This window comes from Ornithorhynchus anatinus, chromosome 1, assembly GCF_004115215.2.
Source record: "Ornithorhynchus anatinus isolate Pmale09 chromosome 1, mOrnAna1.pri.v4, whole genome shotgun sequence".
In the NCBI taxonomy this organism is placed as follows: Eukaryota; Metazoa; Chordata; class Mammalia; order Monotremata; family Ornithorhynchidae; genus Ornithorhynchus; species Ornithorhynchus anatinus.
This window is the reverse complement of record NC_041728.1, coordinates 38,590,580-38,617,495: the sequence shown is the minus strand read 5'-3', so window position 1 is coordinate 38,617,495 and position 26,916 is coordinate 38,590,580. Positions and strand designations below refer to the sequence as shown.

At 58.8% G+C, this 26,916-nt stretch overlaps 1 protein-coding gene across 1 annotated transcript; it reads right to left on the bottom strand.

The window, feature by feature from the left end:
• Nucleotides 1-738: 738 nt before the first annotated feature.
• LOC100682033 (sodium bicarbonate transporter-like protein 11) lies at nucleotides 739-26,084 on the bottom strand. The gene is given in 25 exon segments (XM_039913608.1): nucleotides 739-925; nucleotides 1,944-2,113; nucleotides 2,279-2,306; nucleotides 2,308-2,463; nucleotides 2,972-3,145; nucleotides 4,064-4,232; nucleotides 4,819-4,925; nucleotides 5,314-5,506; nucleotides 5,595-5,653; nucleotides 7,761-7,966; nucleotides 8,698-8,741; nucleotides 8,744-8,832; nucleotides 10,001-10,114; nucleotides 11,032-11,155; nucleotides 12,470-12,554; nucleotides 12,705-12,925; nucleotides 13,685-13,843; nucleotides 13,996-14,183; nucleotides 16,049-16,127; nucleotides 17,783-17,795; nucleotides 17,798-17,910; nucleotides 17,913-18,012; nucleotides 18,367-18,410; nucleotides 18,735-18,830; nucleotides 26,048-26,084. Coding segments are annotated over 25 exon segments (2,955 nt in total).
• Between the last annotated feature and the right edge of the window lie 832 nt (nucleotides 26,085-26,916).

Sequence of the window (26,916 nt, the reverse complement as noted above, 5' to 3'; positions counted from 1 at the left end):
TCTGCGGGCTCTGTTCTTTCCTTAGACAATCGAGGAATTTGGGGTTTCTCGGCAGCGACTCTTCGATCAAAAGGAAATACACATCAGCCGTCTCCCTCGAACATCTCTGGCCCCAAGGCCCTGGTGGGGGTTGGGAGGGCACGCGGGGGAAGCGGGTGGTCGAGGAGAGCCGAGACCCCTCAGGCCCCTTCCCAGGCCTGCTTGGGAGCAAGAGGTGGGCAGGGGCCTCTGTGCATGGAGCCTGGCCCCAGGGCATAACGGGCTGGGGGCAGTGCTGGGGGATGTCCAGAAAGGGTGTGGGTCCAGAAGGGGTGAGAATATTGGGATACCCCACCCCCCCGCTGCAATTTCAGGAGCTCCCCCTGTCCCCCAGAGTCTCAGGACCTGCTCTCTCTCTCTCTATGACTCCCAACCCCAGAGACAGGGGTTATGCCCAGATACCACCATCCAGTGGGGAGGGGGTCCGGATGCCACTGGTCCTTCCCTCTGAGTCCTGACTGGGAGGCCCTGGGACAGTACCTGGCTCTTGGGGAGGCATTTGAGCCCAAGTCCCCTGGCCCACCCTGGGCTGGCCACTGAGAGACACCGCCCCGCCAGCCCCCGCAACCCAGTCCTGGCTTCAGTGACTCTCCCTCCCCTCTAGCCTCTACACCACCCCCATTAAGCCCAATCCTGGGCTTTGTTGGACCCTCACCTGTCTGCCTGCCTTCTCTTCCTCACTGGGATGATCCCCAGAATTCAAAGCACCAGCTGGGGAGGGGCTGCAGCCCCTGGAGACTTCAACGCCCCCAACCCGCCGAAGCCCCCGAGAGAAGAAGTCCATGACGGAGCCAAACTCAACCCAGAGGGCTTCTCCCTCCGCTCTCCAAAATAGCTGGGTGAGGGGGTGGGGGGCACGGTCAGCAACCCCCAGTCTGCCCTCTCCCTAAGGGACAGACAGTACCCGGACCAAGTTTTTCCCAAAGCTGAGGGAGTATGGAATCTAACCCTGTCAGAGGAGCGGAAATCCGCCGCCCCCCGCACCGCTGTGGGCACCGGCGCTTCCCATCCCAAACCCATTCCTGGCTAAGGCAGAGGGTGCTGGGTCTAGGGGTATGGCAGGTGGAGTGGCAGAGCTGAGGGGGGAGACCGACAGTTAAGGGAGACCTGTTTGGGAGGGGGAGACCTTGCTGAACCCCCTGATAATAATAATGGTATTTGTTAAGCCCTTCCTGTATGCCAGGCACTGTACTAAGCGCTGGGGTGGGTACAAGCAAATTGGGTTGGACACGGTCCCTGTCCCACATGGGGCTCACAGTCTCAATCCCCACTTTACGGACGAGGCAAGTGAGGCCCAGAGTAGCCAAGTGACTTGCCCAAGTTCACGTAGCCGACGAGTGGCAGAGCTGGGATCCGAACTCATGACCTCCTGATTCGGAGGCCCTTGCTCTATCCGCTACGCCACGCTGCTTCTGAGTCCCTGGAGGTTTTCAAACATCATCGACAAGGCTCCATCTTCCTCTAGACTGTGGGCTCATTGTGGGCAGGGAATATGTCTGCTATACTGTAATACCGTACTCTTCCAAGGCACTTTAAATAGTACTCTGCACTTGGCAAACGCTCCGTAAATACAACTGACCGACTGTGGGCCCGAGTTCCCAATTCCAGTCTGACTTCATTCATTCATTCATTCATATTTATGGAGCACTTACTGTGTGCGGAGCGGCTTACGTTTCCCACGCGGTCTCTAGACTGTAAGTTCGTTGTGAGCTGGGAATGTGTCTGTTTATTGTTGCATTGGACTCTCCAAAGCGCTTTATGCAGTGCCCTGCACATAATAAGTGCTCAATAAATAAGACTGAATAAATGACTGACTGAAAGAGAAAGGCCCAGAGGCCGCCTCCCCCAACCCCGGGGAGAGATCGGAGGGTGCCCCGGGAAGGTGAAAGAGGGGGGGCGGGCACCTGAAGGGGATCATGGCCATCACGATGAGGTGGAAGATCATCTTCATGTAGGGCAGGTGAGACATGCCAAACGCACAGAGGAGCAGCAGCTGGGGCACCTGCAGCCCGGTGAAGTAGTGGACGGTTCGCTGGGGCACCCGCCGGATGTAATGGGTCTGGGGGTAGGCCGTCTGCGGAGAGAGAGCGCGAGGGGACACCGGGTGGGCGCGGGTCGGGCTTACCGGACCTCAGCCCGGCCCCGGGGGCTCAGGGGGATTGAGGTCGGCGTCCCCCTCCACCCCCCGACAAGGCCAGGGCAGGGGACCGGGAAATGGGGGCGGGAGAGGCCAGGGCGCCTGTTTCTTGAGCAGAAGGGTGATCAAGGTTGCCGTCGATCAAGGTGAGGGCGATATGGAGGAACGGACCGTAGAGCGCGGGCTTTGGGATCCACTGCAGCGGGAAGGGCAGCAGCAGGAGGGACAACCCCACCAGGACGTTGGCCACCAGGGTGGTCGGTCGAGTCTCCTTCACGCTCGCGATCCTGGGGAAAGGGGCGGGGAGGTCCGGCCTGGCCAATCCATCTTCATCTTCGCAGCCCTCCTCAAATCTGACAGAGCCTTACTGAAGGCCCATCTCCTCCAAGAGGCTTTCCCTGACTAAGCCCCCCTTTCCTCTTCTCCCACTCCCTTCTGCATCGCCCCGACTTGCTCCCTTGATTCATCCCCCACTCCCAGCCCCACAGCACTTACGTCCGGAATCTGACACTTATTGATTTCTGCTAATGTCCATTTCCCCCGCTAGACTGTAAGTTCTCGGTAGGTAGGGAGTGCGCCTCCTATATTGTTCTATTGTATTCTCCCCAGTGCTCAGTGTACAGTGCTCTACACCCAGTGAGCGCTCAATAAATATGATCGAATGAATGAATGAGGGGTCTGCTGCCCCGTAACTTTCCCCCGCCAATCCACCTGCCCAGGCGGGGGGGGCTGGTGCTAGGGTAGAGAAGGGCCGGGGGTGGGGACAAGGGTTGGGGGAGGGACGGGGGTGCTCACGTCTCACAGATGCGCCCGTTCTCCACATGTTCCTCCACGAAGGCCCGGGCTCGGACGTGCATGGGGGAGTGAGGGTGGGCGGCGTGGATCCAGGGCAGACCGAACGGGAACAGCCCCGTGTTGATCAGAGCCACCAGCAGCGGGTCCCAGTGGTGAGCTGTGCCCTTCACCAACCTGTGGTTTGGACCACAGACATCCAGGCTCAGGCACAGACAGACACACACCCCCACTCTATAAGCCATGCAGGAAGCGGTGGGGCCTAGCGGCAAGAGCCACGGCCTGGGAAGCAGAGGACCTGGTTTCTAATCCTGGCTCTCCATCCCTGTCCGCTGGGTGGTCTTGGGCAAGTCCCTTCACCTCTCCGGGCCTCAGTTACCTCATCTGTAAAATGGGGATTAAATCCTACTCCCCTCTACTTAGACCGTGAGCCCCTCGTGGCGGGCCGGGAGGCTCTGTCCAACCCGATTAACTTCTAAGTGCCCCGGCGCTTGGAACAGTGCTTGGCAGAGAGAAACCTATACTTAACACCTTAACGCCTATACTGATACTGATATCCCCAATGATTAAGATAATACAGGGAGGGACTGAGCTGAGCCCCTCTCTCCCTTACTCAACGAGGAGGCACATCAGAAAGGGAGAGTGCTGCCCCAGGGTCCCACAGCCTCTGCCTCTCAGGCTCACTCCCCAACTTATTTTATTTTTTTAATGGTATCTGGTAAGCACTTACTATGTGCCAGACACCGTATTAAGTGCTGGAGCACAAACAACATTGTCAGGTTGGACAGAGTCCCTAGCCCGCGTGGGGTGAACAGTCTTAATCCCCATCTTATAGATGAGGTAACTGAGGCACAAAGAAGTGACGGGACTCACCCAAGGTCCCACAGCAGACATGTGGGGGAGGCGGGATCAGGACCCAGGTCCTTTTGACTCCCAGGCCCTCTCCGCTAGGCCGTACTGCTTCCCTAGGCCTGGGGACCCCAGTCCCTGGCACCGCCTCCTCCCGCCGGAGCCGCCTCTGACCCGATCCAAAAGATGAGGCGGAGGGAAGTCAGGGCCGGCCTGGTCTGGGGGGCGGGCGGGGGGAGGCCGTACCTGTTCTCGGGGCTGTTGGCCAACGGCGCCGCGCTGTTCTGCTCGATGAAGAAGAGCATGGACGGCAAGAAGCCCAGGCCCATCACGCTCAGGGCTGCACCGGTGGACGGCAGGTGCACCGGCGCCAGCTCAAACAGGCCCTCGCTGGCGTTGTAGATGAACTCGGGCACTACCAGGGGGCGGGGAGGGGCCGTGAGGAGCCCACCCCCTTCCCATCCTGTTTCTATCCCCATCCCGGCTCTGGTCTCCCCCCCTCCCTCATGCCCCCAGGCCCTCCTGCTCTAGCGCCCGGGGAAGGGGCAAGTGCCACAGCCAAGTTGGTGCACTGAGCAGAACGAATGGCACCCTCACCCCCTGGTCGCTGTGTCGCCCTCCCCTCTTCCCATCTGGACTGGGCCGGAGGGTCCCCCCGCCAACCGCGCCAGCCCCCACGCTTCCTCCCGAGGCCGCTCACATCAGCCGGCAACCTGGTTCCTGCCCCCGTTGTCGGAGGCATGGAAATACCGATCTGCGTGGCGGGGCCCCATCCAGACACCCCCGCTCCTCTCCCCGCGGCCCCGCCGCCCGTCCGCCCCGTCCGCCGGACATCCGCAGCACGGCTGGAATGTCCCGTCCGGCCCAGCTCAGACTCAGGTCGGGGCCCGGAAGGTGGGCCCCAAACCCGGGCGGGTGGGAAAGAGGCCTCAGCTTGGCAGAGATGCCCTCGGGCAGGGCGGGGTGGGCGACACCACAGGGCACCCCAGGGGCGCACTCACTCTCTATCTCCCGGAAGAAACAGGGGCCTACGAGGGAGAAGGTGAGCACCGAGATGGGCAGTGCGCGGTCGGACAGGATCTCCCGAATGTGGGCGTCCAGGTCGGGGCTGCGGAGGGAAAGCACGCCGGGAACTGTGTTTCCTTCCAAAGCTCGACCTGACCCCAGTCACTCCGACTGTGTGTGTGTGTGTGTGTGTGTACAACCTTGCCTAACTCCAGTCACTCCAGCTCTCTGAGATTCTTTCTCTCTCTCTCTCTCTCTGTGTTTGAATGTGCATCCTTACCCATCAGACCTTGAAGGCAGGGACTATATCTCCTCCCTCTGCCTCTCCCCCAACATCCAAGTGTGTGTGGGAGGAACCGGGGGGTGGGGAGGGGCCTTCTCCACATGCAGACCATCCTCCCTCCGTCCCCCCATCCCTCCTCTTGGTCCCGGGCCCCGTGCGCCGTCCGGCTGGGCCCGGGTCAGCCGCCCCAGGTCATCCGTCTGCTCACCTCTTCTTGAACTGGTGGAGGGTGTGGCCCAGCCAGAGGGTCCCAGGCATAATCATGAGTCTCAGCACGGCCGTCTCCTGCCTGTAGTGCGCCGGCTCGTGCCCGCCGGTCTGGTTCTGAGGGCACAGTGTGCCACCAACCAAGTTCACCAGGAGGGTCGTCTTGAGGCTGAGGCCGGGGGGGCCGTGGGATGCTTCCGTCGGGCGGGGGTGGCCACCCTAGGGCTCGCCTTAGTAGTATTTCCTGAAAACTGACGGGAGGTGTCGAGCAAGCAACCACACGTCCTATCACGGTCCGGCCTACCAGGACGCCGTCTTCGAATCGGGTGCTGGCGGTCCTCCTGGACCCCCGCCCTCGCAGTCGGGGGACGGACCGTCCAGCCCCCCCACCCTCCTTCCCCAACTCTCCAGCGACCGATGGGCTCGACCTTGGCTCTGACCCACTTGGTGTCCGGCTTCCCGACGGAACGCGTTCCGTGTGCTTGCTCTCCGCCCCGACGAAAGCATTTCCCGCTGCTAGTCGGTTCTACACCTACCGCTGGCCAGCTACGCCCGGGGGTCCCCATGTTGCTGGGGTTGGTCGGGGTAAAACCGATGCTGGGTCCCCCGTCGGCGCCCTTCCTGGATTTGTGAACTCTACTTCTACGCCCTCTCAGCCTGCAGAATCCTGGCCCCTTCAGGCCATCTCTCCATCCATCCCCCCGGCCGCCCTTCTCTGTCCCACCTTCTGGTCGCCTTAGACGTAGTCGTCAAAATTGTACGCGGGGGTCCCGGGGTGGTCGCCCGGTGGTTTTATAGAACAGCTTCCAGAGATACGCAGACCCGTACAGACACGTACACCCACACGAGTGTGCCCCTGTGCACATAGACACGAATACACCCTCATGATCACACAGCACAGACAATCAGTCAATCACTCCGTGGTATTTATTGAGCCCTCACTACGGGCAAGGCACTGCACTAAGCGATTGGGAGAGTATACTGAAGTAACTAGAGAAGAAGCACGGCTCAGCGGAAAGAGCACGGGCTTGGGAGTCAGAGGTGGTGGGTTCTAATGCCAGCTCCACCACTTGCCATCTTTGTGACTTTTGGCAAGTCACTTAACTTTTCTGTGTCTCGGTTGCCTCGTCTGTAAAATGGGGATTAAGACTGTGTCCCCACTTGGGACAACCTGATTACTTTGTATCTTTCCCCGTGCTTGGCATATAGTAAGAGCTTAACAAATACCATCATTATTTATTATTATGAAGTAGACATGATCCCTGCCCTCAGGGAGCTCAAAGTCTAGTGAGGGAGACAGGCACTGCAATGAACTATAGGTAGGGGAAACAATCGAGTAGAAATAAGATTCTCATCACACACACACACATACACACACTCTCTCTCTCTCTCTGTCTCACTCACATACCCCAACCTCCACAGTGAACACGGGTTCATCGCTAAGGACTCACTGAGCCAGGCAGGTCCTCAAATCTCCATGTCTCCGAGGGGTTTGAACTCCCCATTCATGATATCAAACCCAACGGGCCCATCTGGGTGCCCACCTCAGCCTGGCCCCGGAAGGACCCCAGTTCTGCCTGGGACTCTGTACATGGAATCGGGGAGGGAAGGGAACCCGGGTGGGAAGAGGAGACCTTCAATGCCTTTCTCTGGCCCAGCTGGATCGGAGCTGGGGCGGGGGGCCGGGATGGGACCGAAGCAGATTTGGGTGTCAGGGATGGGGCGGAGTTGAGCACCTTCGGTTCCAGTCGGACGACTTTCCCGGCCTTGACCACGTTCCCCTCAATAATATTAATGACGATGATGATAACGGTGGTATTTCTTCAGTGCTTACCATGTGCAGACTCTGTACTAAGCGCCGGGGTGGAAACAAGCAAATCGGGTTGGACCGGGTCTCTGTCCCAAGTGGGGCTCACGGTCTCAATCCCCGTTTTACAGATGACATAACTGAGGCCCGGAGAAGTGACTTGAGCCTGGTCACCCAGCAGACAGCTGGCGGAGGCGGGATTAGAACACATGACCTTCTGACTCCCAGGCCTGTGCTCTAGACGCTGTACCATGCTGTGTTGATGCCAGCCAGAGCCAGAGGTTGGGAAGGGGGGGGGTATGGGACTTCCAGGACACTGGAACAGTGTCAGGTGCCCCTGAAGAAGCATTGTGGGTTTGGGGGATGGGAGGTGGGGGAGGGTCACCTTGTCGGGGGGGATCCATTGGCAGGACGACCCCTACAGTCTTCAACCCTTCCCCGGGCACCTTTGAGGCCTGTCCTGTCACCAGCCACTTCAAGGGAGGGCAAAGGTCAAGATCAGATGATGGGATGGCGGTTCCAAGTGCCGGGAACGAGGGTCCGGAGGCTGGGGAGGAGCAGCCTCGGGGGTGAGCACTTCCCGGGCACTTCCCAAACCCCTGGTCTGCCCAGCCTGGACGTGGGAGGCCCCCTTTTAGAACCGTGTCTTGGCACCGCCCGTCCGGGCCAGCCATGCCAGTTGCCTGGCTGGCCGCGCTACTTCCCGGGTCGCCGGGAGAGGCCTGCCCCCCTTGAAGAGCCCTGGGGAGCGGGGGGACAGCAGAGGGGAAGGGGGCCGGGACTCACTTGTGATGATCCCCTTGACGGGGTCGAGCACAGAGGGGATGGAGATGAACAGGGCGGTGATCTGAGGCCGGCAGGCAAGGCACCGGGGAGGCGGGAGGACCGGAGGGTGGGGGCACAGATGGATGGCCAGATGGACAGCAGTCGGTCACAGTCCGCGGCGCACGGCCAAGACACAAGGCCAAGCATCTCCGTGCCTCCCCATCCCGGGCCCGACTAACGGATCCCTTTCATTCCTCTTACGTCTGTGATTGCAGCGTACTCTCCCAAAAGCTTAGTACAGCGCTCCGCACGCGGTAAGAGCTCAAGAGCTCAATAAAAGCCACTGACTGACTCCAGACCGCCCAGTCTGTGGTTGAAAGCTACTCTGCTAAGCGCTTAGTACAGTGCACTGCACACTGTGAGCGCTCAATAAACACGACTGGGCCACACTGGGGCCTTGTGAATAAATCGGGGAAGCTCACTCTGGTCCACAGCCCTGGGATACGGCCACCGGCCGCTCCGCCCCCACCCCAGGGAACCACCCTGCTGGGACCGGGCCCCCTTCCCCCCTTGCGAGGGGTCTGCCCAGCCCAGACCCTGGCCGCCCCCGCTCCCGGGAACCCACCCCCCAGCTCTGCCACTTGTCAGCTGTGCGACCGTGGGCAAGTCACTTAACTTCTCTGTGCCTCAGTTACCTCATCTGTAAAATGGGGATTAACCGTGAGCCTCCCGTGGGACCACCTGATGACCCTGTATCTACCCCAGCGCTTAGAACAGTGCTCTGCACATAGTAAGCGCTTAACAAATGCCAACGTTATCGAAGAGCTTCACGACCAGGCTGAAATTGAAGACGGCGAGAGGGCGAGGGAGAAGCAGCTCCGCAGCCCCGTCCAAGCACAGAAGCCATGGAAGTCCAGGCTGTAGTCATCACGGAAGCCCCGGATCACCGAAAGGCACCAGCCGCTCCCCGGCGGGAAGGACGCACGGACCCGCAGGCTCCCCTCTAGCCAGTCCCCGTGCCCGGACTCCAGGCCGCATGGACTGGCAGTCCCACCCCGCCAGCCACAGCAGCTCCCCTGGGGGGCTGGGGGGCTGAGACAGGACCCCTCTTCGTCGCTGCGGGAGTCCACGGCCTTCCTGGAATCTCAGAGCCTTACCGAAGGCACATCTCCTCCCAGAGGCCTTCCCTGACTAAGCCCTTCTTTCCTCGTTTCCCCCTTCCTCCCTCAGCCTCCTATCTAAACTCAGAGGCCCCGTTCACCGATTTATCGAAGGCACGTCTCCTCCAAGAGGCCTTCCCTGATGAAGCCCTCCTTACGTCTTTTCCCTCTCCCTTCCGCATGGCCCTGCCTCGCCCCCTTTATCCCTCCCCTCTCCCAGCCCCACACCACTTGCTTCCGCATCTGTCACATATTGATTCGAATTAATGTCTGTCTGCCCTTCTAGGCCGTAAGCTTGTTGTGAGTACTCTCCCAAGCGCTGAGGACATTGCTTTGCACACAGTAAGTGCTCAATAAATATGATCGAATGAATGAAGGTCCCTGAACCCAGGGGGGAGAGGCGGTGGCAGCCGCGGGGCCAGGCCGACGCCACAAACGGAAACTTGGGAGACTTGGCCTGATCTGCCCCCGATCCCGACAGCCTCAACCTCCAGCAGCCCAGCGTTGGGGAGGGAGCTGGAAGGGATCTGGGGGGATCTGAGAGAGGCGGCCCACCCAGGCCCAAGACGAGGGCAGAGACTGGCTCACGAGACAGTTGCACGGCACGGGATCAGCCCTGCCTTGTGCGGGGTCACCCTGGCCCCTGATTTGGCCCCTCTCCAAAAGGGTCAGTCAGCCAGCGGTAATTATTATTGAGCGCTTAGTGTGTGCAGAGCACTGTACTAAGTGTTCGGGAGGATCCAAGAGAAGAGCGTAACAGACACATTCCCTCTCACGGTGAGCTTACGGCCCCGAGGTCGGGCCCACCTGGGTGGCGTCCCGCCCCTGGCATCCGCGGGAGCTTCAGCGGTACGAGGGGCGGACGTGGGCCCACGGGGGGCCGGTTGTGTTGGGCACCGGGTCCTCCCGCTGGACGCTCATCCCCCCGCCCGGCCCGGCGTGCCCCGCCCTCCCCGTTGATGAAGAGCGCCAGAGGGGCGGTGGTCAGGAGCACGACCAGGCGCTGCCCAGAGAACAGAGCGTACGGCAGCCCGCTGACGCACCGGCCCACGATGGCCTTCTGCACGTCTGCAAAACGGACCGATGGGTGGATGGCAGCCCCACCGCTCCCGGGACGGCCCCCGGGGAACTTGGGGGGATGACCGGGGGCTGCACTAGCTTCCTGGGGGCGGGGTCTGTCCAGAGCAGGCCGCACCCTAAGGGTCGGTGCCGGGTAGCTGGCCAGGGAGATGGGTTGGTCCAGCTGGGGTCCCCAGCCCCTCCCTGGGGGCCCCACGCAGACCCAGTGGACCTCACGAGAGGAGACGTAATGACAATGATGGTATTGGTTAAGCGTTTACTACGTGTCAAGCACTGTTCTAAGCACTGGGGTAGTTACGAGCTGATCGGGTTGGACTCGGTCCCCGTCCACATGGGGCTCTCAGTCTTCATCCCCATTTTAGAGTTGAGGGAACTGAGGCTCAGGGAAGTGAAGTGACAGTTGAGGTGACTGAGGGACAGAAAAGTGAAGTGCCATGCCCAAGGTCACACAGCGGACAAGAGGTGGAGACAGGATTAGAACCCAGGTCCTTCGATTTCCAGGCCCGTGCCGCTTGCCCGCTGTGAGACCTCGAGCACGTCACTTGACTTCTCTGGGCTCCAATTACCTCCTCTTTAAAATGGGGATCGAGACCGTGAGCCCCATGTGGGACAGGGAATGGCTTCAACCTGACAACTTGTGTCTCTACCCCAGTGCTTCGTACAGTATCTGGCACACGGTAAGCACTTAACAAATACCTCTGTTATTCGTATCGTTATCATCATTATTATTATCATCACTACCCAGTAGGTTACGCTGTTTCCCAAGGCACGACCCAAGACTGATCTGAACTCCAGGGTTGTGATCCCCCAGACCCGTGGGGGAGGGAGGAGGATTGGGACAGGCTGGCCCCTGCCCCCTCCCACCCGCTGACATCACGGGTCCCAAGGTGAGGGCAGAGCTTTAGCGATGGCACCGTGCGTGTTCTCGTCGTTGAGGCAGCCAAAGGCTATGGTGGGCAAAAGGCAGGCAGAGTACAGGGGCATCACGGTGGTGATGTACTCCCCCACCGCCTTGTTGCTTCTGATGATGCCTAAGGAGAATCGCGACAACAAAAACGACCATCGCTGCGGTATAAGCGTTTTCTATGTGCCGAGCTCTCTACTTAGCGCTGGGATAGGTAGGAGCAGATGAGAAACAGTCCCCGTCTCCGTACCACAGCGGACCCCAGCCTAAGGGGGAGGGAAAAAAGGTGTTTGGTTAATAACAGTAATAATTATGGTACTCGTTAAGTGCTTACTATGCGTCAAGCACCGTTCTAAGCGCTGGAGTAGATACAAGGTGATCGAGTGGGACACAGTCCCTTTCTTATACGGGGCTGACTCTCTTAATACCCATTTTACAGATGAGCTAACTGAGGTCCAGAGAAGTGCCCAAGGTCACACAGCAGACAGGGGTCGGAACCAAAATTAGAATCCAGGTCCTTTTGATTCCCAGGCCCGGGCTCCATTCACTGAGCCGCGGTTGGGCGGCCCAGAGCCGGGCGGGCCGAGACCTGCCCCAGGACGGGGAAGATTCAGAGCGACCGATGGCCGTGATTCCGAGAGCTTGGGGAGGGGGGCTCGGAACCCCAGAGACGCAGCAACCCACCCGGGCCAAAACTACTGGCTCCTCATGGAGTCATTAGGTTTGGTCCCCAGATTCTGGGCAGGGGGCGGCTCCAACCCAGCGGGACTTGAGAAGTCTGGAGAAGCAGTATGGCCTAGTGGATAGAGCAGGATCCAGGGAGTCAGATTCTAATCCCAGCTCTGCCCCTTGTCCGCTGTGTCACATGGGGCAAGTCACTTGGCTTCTCTGGGTCTCGGTTCCCTCACCTGTAAAATGAGGATTAAGATTATGAGCCCTCTGTGGGACAGAGACTGCGTCCAACCCGATTAGCTCGTATCCACCCCAGTGCTTAGAACAGTGCCTGGCACGTAAGTGCTTAACAAATACCACGGTTGTTATTCTTATTTTCCCAGATACATCTCGACCGGCTAAATCAGGGTGAATTTTGCTGACGTGGGCTGGGACTGGGGCAGTCTCGGGGGGCAGGGGGATGGACGGAAAGACTTCTGAGGGAGACAGTGACACCACCCGCCCCTGCCCCCCCACCAACACACACACTTGGGTACGTGTCCATAGTTGGCGCTCCTCTACGTGCCCTGGCTTCAGTGGGAACCCAGAACTTCACGCCGGTATATCGAGCCCCGGGCTTGGCTCTGCCCCCGACTCTCTTGGTTCCACAAAAGCCAACTGGGAGCTGCCACTGCCCCAGACGCACAAGCCAGTCTCCAGCCCCTCCCTCCCACCGCATCCAGGGCCCCCAGAGCCCAGCGAGACCCCGGCTGACCCTCTGGTTGCCTACCGTCGGCCAAGTCCGGCGCGTACACTGGGAATCGCCGGGCGGTGTCATCCAGGATGCCCTTCCTGACCCAGAAGAAGTCGTTCGGCTGTGGGAGGAAGGAGGCGTAGGGGTCAGGGCCAGGAGGGCCTGAAGAGCAGCCCCCCTTATCCCCACCCATTCCCCCAGCCGATCCCAGAATACAATCTCGACCGACTGTCTCTCCTCTGCCCCTCCGGCTGAGGTGCCGATAACGTACCGGAGCGGATAAAACAGAACGGAGGAGGCGGCGGCGGGAGAAGGGGCTGTGAGAACCCCTTACGGAAGGAGATGCCACAGTCACTCTCGGTCCCTCATTCCCTGGTTCCCTCCAGCGGGAAGCCCTTCCGCCTGTCTCATCTCCGTCCTTTCCGCTGCCGTTTGAAACCAATTCCTTTTGTTTCGTTCCCGGTGGAAATGGAGAACTAGAAGCAGCATGGCCTGGGGGATAAAGCCCAAGCCCGGGAGTCAGAAGGGCCTGGGTTCTCATCCCGTCTCCGCCACCGGTCTGCTGCGTGACTTTGGGCGAGTCACTTCACTTCTCTGAGCCTCAGTGACCTCGTCCGTAAAATGGGGATGAAGACCGTGAGCGCGATGTGGGACAGGGACTCTCTCCAACCCTATTTGCTTATATTCCCTTAGTACAGTGCCTGGCACCTAGTAGACACTTAAATACCACAATTATTAGCATTATTGTATCTGTTAAGCACCTAGTAGGTGTCAGGCACTGTACTAAGCTCTGGGGTAGAAACAAATCAGCAGGTTGGACACAGTCCGTTTCCCAAATGGGGCTCCCAGTCTTCATCCCCATCTTAGAGATGAGGGGACAGAGGCCCAGAGAAGTGAAGTGACTTGCCCAAGGTCACACAACAGACAAGCGGACGAGTGGCAGAGCCAGGAGTAGAACCTCTTCTATTATCGTTATTATTATTATTATCATCATTAACCGCTAACACTCATATCATTATCATTAGCTCCACACGTGCGAATGCTATTAGTACTGTTTTTGTCCGTCTGTCGCCCCCGATCAGACTGTGGGCCCATCAGTGGGCAAGGACTGTCTCTCTCTGTTGCCGCTTTGTACCTTCCAAGCGCTTAGTACAGTGCTCTGCACATAGTAAGCGCTCAATAAATACTACCGAATGAATGACTGAACCCAGGGCCGGGCTCCAACCAGCAGACCATGTTGAAGAACCTTACTTTTCTTCTCCGAGTGCAGGAGCCTGCCTGGCGGGATGGGCCCGGGCCCGCGGTTGCAAGGCCTCAGAAAACGGTGGCAGGATGGGGAGAACTCGTTAGGCCCCCGGGTTGTTCCCCGACGGGGCGGTGGCCAACCGGGCTTTTCCTGGTGTCTGCCTGCTGTGTGGAGAGTGGCACTGGGGCTAGAGGGCAAACCCGAGCCCACCGCCCAGCCTCCAGGGGACGAGAGGGTTTGTCACCAACCGTGGCACATTCTGGCCCCCTCCCCATCCGCCCGGATCCCAGGGGTTGTCCCCCCCCCGGAGACCCACCCGGAGGGGCTTGTGGCTGGCTTCCTTGAGGATCTCGCTGAGGCCGGCCGGCAGGTGCCGGTTGACCACGGTCAGCGGATACCGCTGGTGCACCAGGGCCTCCTTGAACTCCTCCTCCGTCGGTCTCCAGCGGCTTCAGGCGGAAGGTGATGTCGGTAAACACCTCCGTGGCCGTCCTCCCTGCTCTCCTGTGGGGGCCGTGTCCGGGGATGGGGAGATGAAGAAAGAGAGGGAAAGGGGATGGTTATGGCAGAAATAGGGGGTTGGGGAGGAGCACCAGCTTGTGCTGAAACTGGGAGGCTGGGAGGAAAATTCATCCTCCCCTTGCTAACTGCTCTGCGCTTGATTAACTGGAAATCTGACCTCGGTAATAAGGATGACTCTCGAGCGCTTACTACGTGTCCAGCACCACGCTCGGCGCTAGGGCGGATACAAGATGATCAGATCTAACCCAATCCCTGTCCCACCTGGGGTTCACAGACTAAGGAAGCGATGGGAGGACGTATTTTACCATTTCGCAGAGGAGGAAAGTGAGGCTCAGAGACGGTAAGAAACTTGTCAGGCAAGTGGTGAAGCTGGGACTAGAAGTCGGGTCTCCTGACTCGCAGTTTTCTTTTTTTTAACGGTATTAGTTAGGCACTCGCTATGTACCAGGCGCTGGGGTAATACGCAAGCTAATCATGTGAGAAACAGTCCATGTCCCACATGGGGCTCCCTGTCTTGGTCCCCACTTTATAGACGCGGGAACTGAGGCCCAGGGAAGCGAAGTGACCTGCCCGAGATCACGCAGAAGTCAAGCGGCGGAGCCGGGATTGGAACGCAGGTCCTTCTGACTCCCGGGCCCGGGTTTTTTCCGCTAAGCCATGCTGCCTCCCCCTCTGATGGAGGAGAGACGGCTCGTGGGCGCATACGCACAGGAACACACGTACGCACGTGTATAGGAGCATCCCGAGGACCGGGGGTGGGGGACGGAGGAAGAGACAGAGGGTACGAGCGCAGGTGTCGGCTCCTCTCCTGCCCTCCCCTTCGAGCTGCTCCACCGGGCCCCCCCGGGCCCATGGCAAGGGGCCGGGGCCGGGCCGGAGCGTCCAGTCGTCCCGCTTTGCGGACCCATGGCGGCACTCACCATCTCGGGCGGTGCCAGCACGGGGATGACGGAGCGCACCTCTCAGGAGTTCCCTCCCCAGTTCTGAGGTGGCTCCAGTCGACTGATACAAACGTGGCACCTTTGCAGGGTCTCGATGGTGCAGCTGGGGGAGTGGGGCGGAGGGGACGCATCACAAGTCACCCACAGGCAACACAAACCCACGGGGTACCCAACCCCCGTTTCCTCGGTTTGGTTTGGTTTTATGGCATTTGTTCAGCGCTCACTAGAAGCAGCGGGGGACTTAGTGGCAAGAGGCCAGACCTGGGAGTCGGGGGTTCTAATCCTGGCTCCGCCACTTATCAGCCGTGTGACTTTGGGCAAGTTACTTAGCTTTTCTATGCCTCAGTTATCTCGTCTGTAAAATGGGGATTAAGACTGTGAGCCCCACGTGGGACAACCTGATCACCTCGTATGTGCCCCATGTTTAGGACAGCGCTTGGCACATAGGAAGCGCTTCAGAAAAACCATCATTATGCGCCAGGAACTGTTCTAAGCGCTGGGGTAGGTACAAGGTCATCAGGTTGGACATGGTCCTTGTTCCACAGGGGGCTCAGTCCTAATCCTCATTTTTACAAACGAGGGAACTGAGGCCCACAGAAGTGAAGTGACTTGCTCAAGGTCACACAGCAGACCAGTGGTGGAGCCGGGATCAGAACCCAGGTCCTCCTGACTCCTAGGCCCGGGTTCTATCCACCGGGCCGCACTGCTTCCCGGTGTTGGTGGTATCCTCGGGCCTCCCCGTTGCCCCTGGGGAAACGCTCCGAGAAGCACCACACTCGGGGCTATGGAGATGTTCCCCCCCGAGGTGGGGAAGAGTCTAGGGCCCGGCTCCTGGGCAGGCCTGTTGACCCCCTTCTGGGGGATGGGGATGGAGGCCGCGGGGGTCGCGGAAGGACGGGTACATACGTGACGCAGAGCCAGGACTGCTGGTACTGGAGCCCCGTCACCGTGGCCGTCGCCCCCCCGGATGACGAGAGAAGGTGGACTGGGGAGACAAAGACACGCGGTGGCACGAGGAGAACCGACCGAACCCTCCTTTCGTCTTCTCCCCCTCCCTTCTGCGTCACCCTGACCCGCTCTATTTATTCATCCCCGTCTCCCAGCCTCACGGCGCTTCTGTCCCTATCCCTAATTTATTACACTGTCAACTCTCCGGTGTTTCCAGCGACAGCGTATGGAACCCGAAAGCCGAACGGTGAAAGAACAGGACAGAGAGAACGTCGACTCTTTTGAAATGAGGTGTTGGAGAAGGCTTTTGCGAATACCACGGACTGCCCGAAAGACAGATGGATTTTAGAGCAAATTGAACCAAAGTGGTCTCTGGAAGGCCGGATGACTCAACCTAGATTTGCATAATCGGGAGGACCGATTCTAACGCTAGAAAAATTCCAGGGAAAACGTGGAAGCGGCGGATCGGCAGCTAGATGGATAGGGACCATAACAACAGTGGCGGAAGAACCGTTAGAAAGGTTGCGGATTACGGCGGGGGACAGGACGTTCTAGAGAAAGTACAGCCACGGAGTCGCTACGAATCAAAAACGAATCGACGGCACTGAAATAATCATAACATTAATGTCTTCCTCCCCCTCTAGACTGTAAACTCATGGTGGGCAGGGAATGTGTATAATGTTATACTGTCTTCTCCCAAGCACTTAGCACAGTGTTCTGCACACAGTAAGCACTCAATAAATACGAGTGACTGAACCGCCCTCTTCTCGCTGCCTCCCCCGGCCGACAAAGCCCTCTCTTCCCCATGCCTCCCGTCTGCATCATCTGTGCCCTTGGATCAGTGACCGTTGGGGATTTGATGGTGGCCCCACTCCCAACACCACAGCGCTTATGTACGTATATTTAAATTACACGTTATAAAGGACGTATCGTTTTACATTCATGTCCGTCCCCCCCGCTGGACAGTAAGCTCGTCATGGGCAGGGAATGCGTTTGCTAATTCTGCTGTACTCTACTCTCCCAAGTGCTCAGTACAGTGTTCTGCACAGAGTAAGCGCTCCGTATATACCATTGATCGACTGACCGCTTGAATGCCAGGGATTCGCTCGGGGACTGAGGCCGGGGAGACCAGCAATGGGAGGAGAAGGGAGAGGAGGAGGAGGAACGGGAGGAGGAGGAGGAGGAGCAGAAGTAGGAAGAGCAGGTGAGGCGATCCCCGATCTCGGTCTGGAAAATCCTCGTGGGCAGGGATCAAGTCTACCAATTCTACCGTGTTGTTCTCTCCGAGGTAATTAGTACAGTGCTCCGCAATCAATCAATCATACGTCTTGAGCTCTTACTGTGGACAGAGCACGCGGGAGAGAGCAACACAGCAATACGACAGACACGTTGCCCGTCCACAGCGAGGTTTACGGCTTACAGGTAAGCGCTCGATACATCTCACGGATGGACTGATTGATTTCCACTGGGGAGACAGAAGTGAGACACACTCATCGCCCCCCTCCTTTACGTCCCGGGCCAAGGCCTCCTCCTCTAAGAAGTCTTCTAGGATTTCCCCACTTCCTTCATCTGTCCTTTCCCTTGACTCCCCGCTGCCACGGACGGACCCGTCTGTCCAGAGGGACGGGTCTGTGAGCCCATCAGGGGGTCGTGCGCGCGCGCGCGTCGGTCCACGCGCCTCGGCCCGTTTACCGTTACCCTCACGGGGGTGCTCCAGTCGGTGAACGGGGTGCCCGTGATCTTGTCGAAGTTGCAGTTGGGCTCGGCGCCGTCGGCGTCCTCGGCAAAACGTCTGAGCATCTTGCACAGGACGTCGTCCGGGGCGCGGCCGTCTCGTCCGGGAGGATGCCGGCCCGGGGCGGGAAGCCGTCCAGGTTCCGGCGCGCCCGGATCTCCTCCCCGAAGCTCTTCAGCTTCAGGTACTGGGTGCACGGGGTCGGGGAGGGGAGGAACAAGGAAGGCCGGGAGTCACCAGGGCCCCGGGGCAGGCCAGAGAGCCTGACGGTGGCTCTGACGGGCCCGGTTTCCGGGTGCAGAACACTGGACTAGCATCTGGGAGAAGACAATGGGACAATAAACTGACATTTCCTGACCGCAGTGAGCTTTTAGTCTAGAGGGGGAGACAGACAGTAATACATGTGACTCCCGGGGGTGGGGGTCTCAAGCTGTCGCCCCAGATGGAGTCGGAGGCAGCTCTGGAGTGATGGGGAGGCAGTGGGGGCCGGGGGCAGACCCCATGGGGCATGGGGGCATATGAGGGTGCAGGCCGGACTCACCTTCCTGGACGTGTGGGGCAGGACACAGCCGGACCCTTCGCTGTCTGTGGGGAGGGGAACGGGGCACTGGGGAGACGGTGGAGACCCCGGACAGGCCAAGGAGGGGAGGGGGCTGCGGACGCAAGAAAGGCAGGGGACCCCCATTTTCTCACCCAGTCCCCCTCCTCACTCCATGACCTGGGGCAAACTACTGCTCCACTCTGGGCCTAGTTAGCCCCTGACAATCCTGCCACCCCCGACAAACCCGGGCCAGGCCAGGAAACGGGAGCCCCCGGTGGGTGGGCTCCTCAGCCCCCGGAGAGTGAACCGGGGGGCAAGCGGGGCAGGTGGGGGGGGGGGGGCGCCGGCGGCCCCCCGGCTGGCCGCACCTGCGAGACTCTGCTGGACCTCCGGGTCGACGTTGACGAAGAAGCGGACGCTGTCGCCGGACACGAGGGCGTCGTCGACCGTGTCGAAGGGCCGCCCTCAATGGCCTCACACCCATCGTCCGTGTCACACTTCAGGTACCCTGTGGGGACGGCGGGGACACTGGGATTGACGGGGGGCCCTGGCACGGGCCCGGTGAGGCCCTGCCCGCCCCCCGGCTCAGGCTCCGGCAGGGGCAATTCGAATTCGACGTGCCCCAAACTGAACTTCACCTTCCCTCCCTTCCCAGATCTCCTAATAATCATCACTGCGGTATTTGTTAAGCACCTACCCTGTGTCAGGCACTGTACTAAGCGCTCACCTCCCTCCCCAAACCCTCTCCAAATAATCATCACCGTGGCATTCGTTAAGCACCTAACTACGTGCTACGCCTCCCTTCCCAAATCCTCTCATAATCGTCATCATTGTGGTATTTAATAAGTGGGGTAATTGTACAGTGCTTACTAGATGCCAGGCTCTGCACTGAGCACCGGGGTGGAAACAAGCAGATGGGGTTGGACACAGTCCCCGTCCCACATGGGGCTCACCCTCTTCGCCCCCATTTTCCAGATGAGATAACTGGGGCCCAGAGAAGCGAAGTGACTTATCCCAGATCACACAGCAAACGAGTGGCAGAGCTGGGACTAGAAACCAAAGAGGCTGGATGGGGGGGAACGGGGAGAGGAGAGCTACCCGGGAGTCTACTTGGGTTGCGGGGAGACGGCGCCGCCCCACTTCCTTCACCCAGCGCCCAAACCCCTGCCTGGCACCTTCAGGGAAATGGGGGGGACGCTGAGCCGGGGAGCGGGGGAAAGAGGGAGCGGAGGCAGCGTGGCTTAGTGGAGAGGGCCCGGTCCTGGGAGTCAGAAGGACCTGGGTTCTAATCCTGACTCCTCCGTATGTCTGCTGGGTGATGCTGGGCAAATCACTTCACTTCTCCAGTTCCTTCCTCTGTAACATGGCGATAAAGAGGGTGAGTCCCTTGTGGGACAGGGACTATGTGCAACCCGATTAACCTGTATCGACCCCAGCACTTAGAACAGAGCTTGAAACGAAGTAAGTGCTTACTTCATTCAATGGTATTTATTAAGCGCTCACTATGTCCAGAGCACTGTACTGAGCGCTTGGAACGTACCATTTGGCGAAAGGGAGCGACAATCCCTGCTCAATGACGGGCTGACAGTCTAAACACGGCACAGTGGAAAGGGCCCGGCCTTGGGAGTCGGAGTTCATGGGCTCGAATCCCGGCTCCGCCGCTTGCCAGCTGTGTGACTTTGGGCAAGTCGCTCAGCTTCCCTGTGCCTCAGTTACCTCATGTGTAAAACGGGGATTCAAACTGTGAGCCCCACGTGGGACAACCTGATCACCTTGTTTCCCCCAGCACTTAGAACAGTGCTTTGCACGTAGTAAGCGCTTAACAAACGCCACCGTTTTATTGTATTTATTTAAACGGGGGAGACAGACAGCAGAGCAAAAGGGAACGAAACAAAAACAAGACGACATCATCAAGATAAATAGAATCAAGGGGATGTACACCTCATTAACAAAATAAATAGGGTAATAAATAACATATACAAATGAGTACTGTGCTGAGGGGAGGGGAAGGGGGGGAGGGGAGGAGAGGGGGAGCCAAGGGAAAGGGGGACTCAGTCTGGGAAGGCCTCTCGGAGGAGGTGAGCTCTCAGGAGGGCTCTGAAGAGGGGAAGAGAGTTAGTTTGGCGGAGGTGAGGAGGGCGGGCGTTCCGGGACCGCGGGAGGACGTGGGCCGGGGGTCGACGGCGGGATGGGCATGAAGGGGGGACAACGAGGAGGTGAGCGGCAGAGGAGCGGAGCGTACGGGGTGGGAGGTAGAAAGAGAGAAGGGAGGTGAGGTAGGAGGGGGCAAGGTGATGGAGAGCTTTGAAACCAAGAGCGAGGAGTTTCTGTTCTGTGTGAAGGTTGATAGACGACCACTGGAGGTTTTTGAGGAGGGGAGTGACACGTCCGGAGCGTTTCTGTAGGAAGACGATCCGGGGAGCGGAATGAAGAGTAGACTGGAGCGGGGAGAGACGGGACGAAGGGAAACCTGAAAGGAGGCCGACGACAATCCAGTCGGGATATTACGAGAGCTCGTACCGGCACGATTGCCGTATGGATGGAGAGGAAAGGGCGGATCTCGGCGATATTGTAAAGGTGAGACCGGAGGGTACCGGTGACGGATTGCACGTGTGGGGTGAAGGAGAGCCGAGTCAAGGATGACAGCGAGGTCGTGAGACGGGAAGGACGGTCGCGTCGTCCACAGTGACGGGGAAGTCAGGGAGAGGACGGGGTTTGGGAGTGAAAATAAGGAGATCGGCTTTAGACATGTAACAAGTACCATGATTATTATCATCAGCAGTAGAGGAAATGGACTCTAGACTGTAAGCTCACTGTGGGAAGGGACTGTGTCGTTTATTGCCACACTGAACTCTTAGTTAATTGTATTTATTGAGCACTTACTGAGTGCAGAGCACCGTAGGGAGCGTTTGGGAGTGTTCAGTATAACAATAAACACATTCCCCGCCCAAGATGAGTTTACAGCCTAGAGTGGGCGACAGACATTAGTAGAAATAAATCAGTCCAGTTCTCTGCACACAGTCAGGGCTCCACAAGCGCGACCGACTGACGGGCCGACAGACCTGGCGGCAGGAGGGAAGGAGGGTAGACTTGAGATGGACTCCCAGGAGAAGAGAAGGAGAGGCCCGAGGTCCCTAATGACCTTCAGGAGACAGTCCCAACTGGCGGGGCCGTGGGGGCTGAGCAGGTGGACCGTTCTCACTGTCCTTGGCCCGAGGCGTCTGGGCAGACACCCAAGATGGCTAGTGCCCATCCCTGCTCCAACACTTGCTCCGGGCCTACCCAACCCATCCCGCCCGAGGCCGGCTCAAGGCCGGCCCCGGTGCCAACACAAAGGGCATGCTAATCCCAGAGGGAGGGGAATACGGCGTTGCAGTGCCAGCCCCCGTGCCAGCCTGAAGAGCACGCAAGTCCCACAGGGAGGCGAATATACAGACCCAGTGGCAGCTTCAGTGCCAACCCTGATGCCAGGCCCAAGGGCACGCTTTCTCGGAGGGAGGGGACTATGCGGTCCCGACGCCAGTTCAGGGCCAGTCCCGGTGCCGGCCCAAAGAACATGCTAATCCCGGAGTGAGGAGGAGATGCATTAGCAGCAGCGGCGGCATGATCCCTCAGGCCAGGGATGGGAAGCGACTGGCAGTGCCCCATGCCAGGCCGCTCCTGGGGCTACCCCTACAACCCAGCACCCACTGACGCACGTGCACACCCAAAGGCAGATGCGCACGGACACACGGAGCCCCTCCCCCAGATGCCCCCCCCCCACCACCCCTCAACAGACTCCAGGCCCCAGACAAGCCGCTAGCCCCGGCTCGAAGCCGGCCAGCTCAGACAGACCCTGTTGGGGTGGGTGACGACGACGGCATCTGTTACACACTCACTGTTTATCCGGCACTGCTCTAAGCATTGGGGTGGATACAAGCAAATCAGTCCTCGTCCCTTGTGGGGCTCCCAGTCTCCATCCCCGTTTTTACAGAGGAGGGAACGGAGGCCCAGAGAAGTGAGTGACTTGCCCAAGGTCACCCAGCAGACGGGTGGAGGAACCAGGATCGGAATCCAGGTCCCGCTGACTCCCAAGCCCCAGCTCTTTCTATTTGTCCATGCCGATACAAGGTCGGAAACAGTCCCTGTCCCACATGGGGCTCCCAGCCTTAATCTCCGTTTTCCAGATGAGGGAACTGAGGCAGGGAGAAGTGAAGTGACTTGCTCAAGGTCCCCGAAGGGACAAGTGGAGGAGCCACGATTAGAACCCAGGTCCTTCTGATTCCAAGGCCCGTGTTCTAGCCACTAGGGCGTACTTTCCCGGTTGGGAGGCTGGGCCCCTGACCTATGGGAACCAGGGGCAGGCGCGGCCAATTCCCTGGATGCTCCCTGCTTTCCAGCCAGTGCACCTGGCTCCTCTAACGCCAACCTTCTCAGTGGGCCTCCATCTCGTCCACCTCCCCGCCGACCTCTCACCCACGTCCCGCCTCTGGCCCCGAACGCCCTCCCTCCTCAAATCCGACCGACAGTGACCCTCCCTCCCTTCAAAGCCTTACTGAAGGCCCATCTCCTCCAAGAGGCCTTCCCGGACTGAGCCCCGCTTTCCTCGTCTCCCGCTCCCTTTTGTGTCGCCCCGTTTTGCTCCCTTTATTCATCCGGTCATTTAGCGAGTGCTCAATAAAGAGGGACAAACCCTGCCCACGACGAGCTCACAGTCTAGAGGATTTGCCCGTATCCACCCCAGCGCTTAACACGGTGACCGGGACATAGTAAGCACTGAGGACCACAATCATTATTAGAGTAAGCGTTCCAGAAATACGACTGACTGACTGACATCTGCTGGCGAGTGACTCTGGAGAAATCAGAGCTCTGGAGGGGCTCCTCCGCCAGGGCATGCAGCCAAGCCCACGGCAGAAGGGGTCTCCGCAGCCCCCCTTCCCCCCAAAACCCCACCTCCGTCCCGCCGTCTGTCCACCCGCGGCAGAGCAAGGAAACTCACCCGTCTCCTCAGGGAAGAAGCCGTTCCTGGACAGCGCGGTTGAGGTACCCTTTAGAAAACAAGCAGAAAACTGCCGAGCCCAGAAGGTCGGCGCCATCCCTGCAGACGCCCCAAGCCCCGTGCCGGCCCCATCCCAGTGCCAACTGGGTGCCAGTCCCTCCACCGACCCAGCGCCAGTTCCGGCACCAGCTTAACCCACGTCGTCAGTCAGGGCTGAGCGGAATTCCCGGGCCTAGGCCTCCTCGCTAAGAAGAGTTCAGGGCCAGGCCTGGGACGAGAAGAGCAGCGGGCCAGGACTGGAAGGCGTAGGCAGGGGTGCCCAAACCGGAACGATAACGGTCCGGGGCCTGGTCCGGAAGGCAAAGGTAGGGGGTCCCAAACTGGAACGGGTAGGGTTAGGGGCCAGGCCTGCAAGGCAAAGACGCGAGGTCACACAGCAGATAAGTGCCGTGCCTGAGTTAGAACTCGGGTGGCTTCCAAGTCTATGCTGGTATCCATAAAATCAGGGGTTCGGACCCACCTGCTCTGCGGGGCCACCAGCCAGCTCTGTTCAGAAAGCCCCCTCTCCCCCCGCCCTTTCCCTCCCTGCTACGAGGAAGAATGTCACATTCTCCTCCATCTGACCTGGAAAAATCTTTGTCATCCAAGTACCTCCTGACCTGCCCTCAGCAGACCCCACCGCTTAAAACAGCAGAGACCCCCATGCACAAACAAGGGATGATCAACAGACTGAGGATGGGGGTTAAGGCATTTTTATTAAACTCTCCTCTCCGCGTTCTAGACCGGAGGCTTCCTGTGCCTATCTCGGGGGCATCCTGTGGGGGTCAGAGACGGCCCCGGCCACCGGTAGACGTCCTACGGCCGTGCCCCGAGTGGGCTCCGCTGGAGACCGGGGAACGTCGAATCCGGCGTGCCAAAGGTAACTGGAGTGTGGAGTCGCTGCCGTATCTAACGCTGACTTCGTTTTGGTGGGTTTGGGGCGGCGGGGTGGGGACGGGAGCGAGGGAGAGGAGATGAAACCAAAGGAAGGAAAAGAAAGAGGGAGAGGGGCCGGGGGAGGGACGACGAGGCCCCGAGCACTGCCCTCCTCCCTGCCCGTCTCTGCCACGCTGCCTTGGAATCTCTCCCAGTGGAGGACCGGGGGGCACCCAGGGGCAGGGGTGCTCGGGGTTCAGACCCACAATCCCGCCTCCTCCTACCCAGTCCTCCCACTCCCCTTCACTGTGCTGCCTCTGCTGTCTCTCCCGCGGTACGGGGCCGCAGACACAGCCGCCAGGACGACGACGACGCGGACACGACTGCACTACCCCATCACCGGCCGCGTACGCTCTCCCGCTGGGCTTGCGCCTTCGCCTCATTCGCTCGTTCATTCGTTCAATCGCATTCATGGAGCGCTCACCGTGTGCGGAGCACTGTACGAAGCGCTTGGGAGGCTACAATACGAGAACGGGCACATTCCCTGCCCACGAGGAGCTTACGGCCTAGAGGGGGAGACAGACATGAATAGAAAGAAATTACAGATATGGACGTGAGTGCTGCGGGGCTGGGAGTGGGGATGAATAAAGGGGGCGAGTCAAGGTGACGCAGAAGGGAGTGGAAGAAAAGGAAAAGAGGGCTTTGTCTGAGAAAGACTCTTAGAGGAGATTTGCCTTCAGCAAGGGTTTGCAGGCAGGGGAGAGTCATAGTCCGTCGGCTATGAGGACGGAAGGCGCGCCAGGCCAGAGGCAGGACGCGGGCGAGCGGTCGGCGGCGAGCTAGATGAGATCGAGGTACAGCGAGAAGGAGGAGCAAAGTGTGCGGACTGGGATGTAGCGGGAGAGTAGCAAGGCGAGCTAGGAGGGGATGAGGCGATCGGGTGAGTTAAAGCCAAAGGTGAAGAGTTTCTGTTTGATGCCGAGGTGGCTGGGCAACCCCTGGAGGTTGTTGAGAAGTGCGGGATCGCCGACTGAATGTTTTCGTAGAAAAATGACCCAGGCAGCAGAGGAAAGGAAGGCCTGGAGTGAGGAGAGAGAGGAAGCAAGGAGGTCAGCCAGGGAGCTGATACGGTAATCAAGGCGGGATAGGATGCGTGACTGGATTAAAGTGGTAGCTGTCTGGATGGAGAGGAAAGGGTGGATTTTTCTCACTCCCAGGCCCACGCTCCCGCGTTTACGTAGAGCATCTGTCTTCCAAAGAGTTCAGCAACCGAGGATTGGCTTCTCTTGATCCAATAACTGCGCTACAATCTAGGCAACTCAGAGCCGCCTCAGAATTCTTCCCTTTCAGCAGGGAGATCAAACATGCCGATCATGGCAGAGGGGTCAGAGCATCGGTCGGGGAGTCGGAAGGTCATGGGTTCTAATCCCAGCTCTGCCACTTGCCTGCTGTGTGACCTTGAGCGAGCCACTTAAGTTACTTCATCTGGAAAATGGATATTGAGACTGTGAGCCCCACGAGGAACGGGGACCGCATCCAAACTGATTAGCTTTTCTAGGGGCTTAGAACAGTGCCTGGCACGTACTAAGCGCTTAACAAGAGCCATACTTATTATCAGACATCTTGGAACTGTGGCAGTTAGCGGGAGGCCCGACTTCACTCATGCCTCGTCTCTACCTCGGCTTAGGGAACCGCCAGGGATAACGGACGTCTGCGGAAAGTGCTCTCCGGTGGGGAGGCGGAAAGTGAAGCGTAAGCACAAGTTTGCTAAGACTTGGTTAGACTTACCCGTATTGGCAAGAATCCGCATCTCCAGCCACGTCATGTAGATGAGCGATGCCGTTCGGGCGAGCGGAGTTCTGCCAGTTCAGCAAGACAACAAGAGGACAAGAACGGGACCAAGATGCCCCGAGTCGGCTAGGCCGATAACTGCCGAGAGTCCTAAAAACAGGAAACTCTAAAAAGCGGGAATCCATGCCAGATCGCCTGAGAAGACTACAAAGAAACAGCGTGGTCACGGAGAAACGAGATCAGGAAGGCAAAGGCTGGAAAGGAAGTGTGAATAAGCACGGATCATAACGGGGAATGAAAAAAGTGGTACTGGGCAGAAATATCAACTCTCCCCCCAACAGACAAGGAGCGAAAGCCAATAAAAGATGTCTGAAGAGGAAGAGGCTTTTTTTTAATGTTTTTTCTCGTCACTTCCGTCGCTACCCAAAAAAAAAGGATCAAAAGGGAACAGCTGACCAGGGCAAATTCCACCTGGCATGGACGCCGGGAAAGCAAAATTAGGAAAGAGCAGCTACAGATGTATAATTCAAGAGCCTGAGGTCATGCATCCTTCCGTAGATCTGGATTTGGCAGGTGTTTCTGCAGAGTTGTCAACGGCTGTTTTCGTGGACGTAGGGGAGACGGGCGAAGTCTGCAAATAATAATAATAATGTCGGTGTTTGTTAAGCACTTACTCTGTGCAGAGCACCGCTCTAAGCTCTGGGGTAGATACAGGGTCATCAGGTTGTCCCACGCGAGGCTCACGGTCTTAATCCCCATTTTACAGATGAGGGAACTGAGGCCCGGAGAAGTGAAGTGACTCGCCCACAGTCACACAGTAGACAAGTGGCCGAGCCGGGATTCGAACCCATCACCTCTGACTCCCA